We start from the raw sequence: 4,969 nt of genomic DNA on the forward strand, positions 1-4,969 counted from the left end.
GTCGATAATGTGTCTATAATAGTTTCAATTAAGAGGAGATATTTTGTTTTTAAGATTGAGTTTTTTTCTTTTCAAATATTGATACATTTGTTTTTTTTTTTTTAATTTATACATTTGTTTTGAAATTAGGATATTACTTATTCATAAAATCAAGGTTAACTTTAAATTTCAATTTTTATATAAATGTATTTGAGATACACTTGATGACTTGATTTTAGAAATTTGTTTTAACATCAGTTTGTTAGTAGATTTTTGTTGTTGTTGTTGTTGTTATGCATTTGCTTTATATATAGAGCAATGATCAATAAACTTATCTCCTTCGAATAACAATTCTTTCTACATTTGTTGATCCAAAACCTCATTGTTGCTAGCATCATCAATTTAAAGTAGAGAGCTTTTGCTAGCTACCTTCCACTTTGATGTAAGTAACTACCTTAAAGCAAAAGTTACTTCTCATTTGGCTTGTAATGACTTCCATTTTGATGTCATTAACTACCATAAAGCAAAAGTGGACTGGGCCAGCTCCCCATACCTTAGAGGGACTCGCCCAGGGACGGACAAGACTCGAGAGAAGGGAACTCGCCAAGGGCGAGAGAGAGAACTTAGGAGATCAGGGACCCCCTTCTAGGGCGAGCGCCAGGGGCCGTTGACGTATGTAAGAAAGTTGGGTCGAGCGAAGTACGGCCCAACAAGCCCCATTAGTAGCGATATTATGACTCCACGTAAACTCTATAAAAGGGGACTTTATGATCATTGTAAAGGACTTTTTGACATTTATTCTAAGGGATTAGGCTATTACTAGACTTTTGCTTTGTTAGGGTTTCGGGTCTATACCCTTCTTCAGTGTTCATTACCGGAACAAAAAGCTACTTCTCACTTGGCTTGTAGTGACTTCTATTTATGTGTAAATGCTTCTGACCCATGGCTTTTTCTTTGCTACATTATTATTTTCAACCTTTTTAATACTAAAGCGTAAGTTTCCCTGCACATGTTTGAAAATCTTTTTACAATTGATTATGAATACAAAATCAATTATGGGGAGAAGCTACTGTGAGTAGCTCATGGGTCATAAACTTAAAAATGGATTATGATAAAAAGAAGTCGATCCAAATGTGCTAATATGGTTTATATTTTGGTTGGGAGGCATGTGCAATCCAAATGTATTAACTTCTTGTTGCGTTGTTTGTGCAGGGAACGAATTGGCGAGATGATGAAATGAATGGACAAGTGGAACCTCCTTCAGTTGGGCTGGGCAAGATAAGCGAACAGAAAGGGATATTGGGTCCTGGTCCTGCAGATTTACGTTTTCCTGAGGCTATTGGGTAAAAAAAAAAGATGCATGCACTTTGAGTGTTCTAAATGAAACTACAGGTTTAGCCATTTTAATTGTTTTTCAAATGGTAAAGGTTAGGTGTTATCTTTGACATAAGTCAATGAAAACAGTAGAATTAAAGTTTAATGAAGAACACGTCAAAAAAATAAGTGCAATGAAGAACTTGTTTGAATTAATACCATGGATTTGGATTAAGGATTAAGAATGAATGAAACATTATTTGTCTTGCATTGTTTCCTTTCTCCATAATGCAATGAATGAGTATTGCATTTTTGGTTTGGATTTAACGTTTAAATGAAATGAGAGTGTTATCTTACATTCTTCTAGTTTAAGGGAAGATTTCTTCGAGTTTAAGGGAAAATTCGGTTGTACTGACCTCATGTACTTTTCCTACAACATAATTTTGTTAGTTTTCTCTCAGTATTCTTTCACAAAGATTTCACTACAAAACAAGTTACGATTTTAGTGGATTTAGTTCATATTATAAGACTTTCCTAGCTCAGATTCTACCTATTGTTTTCTTGAAGTATGAAGTAATTTTATTCTGACTACGAAATAAAATCGATATTTTTGTTTGCATTATAATCTATTTTCCCAACTTCCCGAATGATAACTCAAGTGGTAAGAGTTGGGACACATATGGGTTGGGAGAGAAAAGTCCAAGGTTCAATTCTTGGCGAGTGCAATTTAAATTTCGATGTAAAAAAAAAATCTATTTTATTGAAATGATTTTCTCAATATTATTTTAATATCTTTAAAATATGTTATTTCTTTATAAATTTTCTCGTATCAATTAATTAAGTAAAAATAAAACTATAACGTATTAAATAGTAACTAATGTTATTTTAACTTTCAGATTTATATTTTCAAAGTAACGAAGGAAATATTTGGTTTTCACTTAAAAAGCAAGATGGAATTATGAGTCAAAGGGGTTTAGCTTTTTTTTTTTTGAAATTTTCAAGGGGTTTAGCTGATAATGATGTGTAGGAAATGTTTTTTTTTATATGTCTAAGAAAGCTAAATTATTTATTTCCTTACATGATAATATAAACACGTCGATCCTTGCGATTTAAATTAGTCTGGTAAACAATTAACAATGAAGAAAAAATGTTTGAAAGTTTTATTGATACATCGGAAAACTACCAACAACAAAAAAAAACTAAGGAATAGAAAGCGAGTCTTTCAACAGAAGGCACTCCACATTAGGATCAGGGAAATCAAGGATCCAAGCCCCAAACGCACGAGCAGTTGCACCCCTTCTAGCCAAATAGTCAGCTAGGACATTCAGTGGCGGATCCAGGACCCTGAGGTCAGGGGGTTCAAAATTTTCAAATAAACACATCGGTAAAAATATAATAAAAAACAACTTTAATATGTTTATTCATAAAAAATTATACATTTGTTCTCATACCAATTTTTCTTGGCCCAATAACTAGCTTCTGGCCTAGAGTTTTTTTTTTTTTCAAAACCTAAGCTGTGTGTGAGAGAGAGAGAGAGTGAGAGGCAGTGTTATTAAACTCGACTCGGTCGAGGTACTGGATTAATGGATCAATGGTTCAACCGGCGAGTCATTGGTTCAACCTTTTAAACCAGACATATGTGTATAATAAATATTTTATAATGACATATAGGTACAAAATGACTCGGGTGGTGTAGTGGTAAGTTAAATTTCTTATATTTTATAGGTCTTGTGTTCGAATCTAAGGAAGTGCATAATTTATGTTTATTTTTCACCTATAACTGTTTTTATTAGTATATTGGGCTGCTGTTTTTCTGAGCCCATTTCGAAAAAATACATTAAAATCATTAATATCCTTTTGGGCCTTACCAAGTAAAAGTCCAAATCACCCAACTAACCCTAATATTTGTTCTCCACATTCACTACTTTAGAGTTACAGCCACCACAACCGCATCTCTTCCCTCTTTCTCCTTTCTCAACATTTCTCTGTTCAAACTTTTCATTTTTCTTATATTTGCTACCAGATCTAAGTTTTGAGACCAAGAAAATATGTGATACCACGTTAATTGATGACTACACGGATGTTAATTAGACATGAACATCGATCTATTTCAATCTTTCTCATTTGTTCTCCAGTCTTGCTGTCAGCCTTGGGTGATGGGTATGGGAGAAGGAGAAGCCGAGATAGAGAGAAAGGGTCTTGGTGCAAAGTAAAATTTTCAGGGGGTTCAAAAAAAATCATATAAAGGGGTAAGTGGGAAATTTTTTTTGTCCAGGTGGTTCATCTGAACCCTCTGAGCCTAAGGTAGGTCCGCCCCTGAGGACGTTACACTCTCGATGAATACAATTAAGCTTCGCCTCCCACTCCCACCCCAACATGTGATGGATGGTGTACATCACAGGAAACTCATAATGCATATGAATAGCTGTTGTATCTGCTAAGGTGCTCACAAGAACCGAACAATCAACTTCGCAGATAACACGCCTGAAGCCACGGTGCCAAGCTAAACGGAGCACATCCCGCATCGCCACAGCCTCGACTCTAAACGCATTGTCTCCAGCAACCCCAGAGAAACAACCCGCAACCCACTTGTCATGGTGATCGCGAATAACCCCGCCGCCACCTATCCTCTGATCCATGTCCCGAAAACTTCCATCGGAGTTGCACTTCACCACATCCAGCGGCGGAGGAAACCAGACATTTGCAAGGAGCAAGTTGCTTGTAGCGAAGCTCCGTACCCAATCATCATGGTCATGCAATAACTTCCGCCATGCCACCTCAAAGGGCCAGGGTTGAGGGTCCAGTAAAGAGTTGCAGCGCAATTTCCAGGAAGTCCACAAACTAGCTAAAATTTTAACTCCCTGGGAACCACGAGCCAGGGAAGACGCCCAGGTCGAGATTTTGGAGCACCTGAAATTGGGCCAATTAGTTGCACCCAGACGCTGCCAAAGATTCCAAGAAAACGAACAATCCCTAAGACAATGAAGACCATCTTCAATAGCATTCGTGCAACACATACAAGTTGCGTCTGTCGCTAGGTGACACCGAACTCTAAATTGAATCACCTGAATTGCATCTTGGACGATTAACCAAACAAACATTCTCACTTTCTCAGGCACTTGGAGCTTCCAAACGCAACCAATCTTACGATCCTCTAGCTGATCATGATGAGCATCATTGAGCCAAGCATAAGCATCTGTAACACTATAAATCCCAGTATTGCCCACCTTCCAGATCCAAGCATCACGATGAGTCGGACACAAAATATGAGGGATCGCCAACAGAGACTGTGAAACTGAATCAGGAAGAGGAGTATACAAACGCTCCAGGTTCAAGCTATTGTCCTGAATAATATCTCTCAATTTCAAACTGGTATCAGCAATATTCACATATGGAATCTGTTCTGCAATTGGTCCCGTCGCACTCCAATCCTTGTACCAAATCGACGTATCACCGTTGCCAATTTGGAAGCTGAACCGCTGCCCAACTTGATCTCTAGCACATAATATGCCTTTCCAGATCGGGGAATCCTACTGATGCACTTGGATGTTAAGGACAAACGGATGATGGATATATTTATGATTTTATGCTCAAAAACATTGACCCATAATTTATTTGGTTTTTGGACCATCTGCCAGACAGCTTTTCGAAGCAGAGCTGTGTTAAACTGATTCAT

At 37.2% G+C, this 4,969-nt stretch overlaps 1 protein-coding gene across 1 annotated transcript; it reads right to left on the bottom strand.

Annotated features, from left to right (window-relative positions):
• Nucleotides 1–2,492: 2,492 nt before the first annotated feature.
• On the bottom strand, nt 2,493–4,969 carry LOC130743996 (uncharacterized). The gene is made up of 4 exons (XM_057596195.1): nt 4,748–4,969; nt 4,359–4,637; nt 3,688–4,235; nt 2,493–2,637 (listed from the first exon to the last, which is right to left on the bottom strand). Exons 1-4 carry the CDS (start codon nt 4,967–4,969, stop codon nt 2,493–2,495), a joined length of 1,194 nt encoding a protein of 397 aa, XP_057452178.1.

This window comes from Lotus japonicus, chromosome 1, assembly GCF_012489685.1.
Source record: "Lotus japonicus ecotype B-129 chromosome 1, LjGifu_v1.2".
NCBI classification, from domain to species: Eukaryota; Viridiplantae; Streptophyta; class Magnoliopsida; order Fabales; family Fabaceae; genus Lotus; species Lotus japonicus.

Coding starts and splice junctions, on each gene's coding strand:
- LOC130743996 (XM_057596195.1), bottom strand. CDS start 4,969: ATGAATCAGTTTAACACAGCTCTGCTTCGAAAAGCTGTCTGGCAGATG. Junction 4,236..4,358: donor TCGTCCAAGATGCAATTCAG/GTGATTCAATTT, acceptor AATCTTTGGCAG/CGTCTGGGTGCAACTAATTG. Junction 2,638..3,687: donor CATTATGAGTTTCCTGTGAT/GTACACCATCCA, acceptor CCCTGACCTCAG/GGTCCTGGATCCGCCACTGA.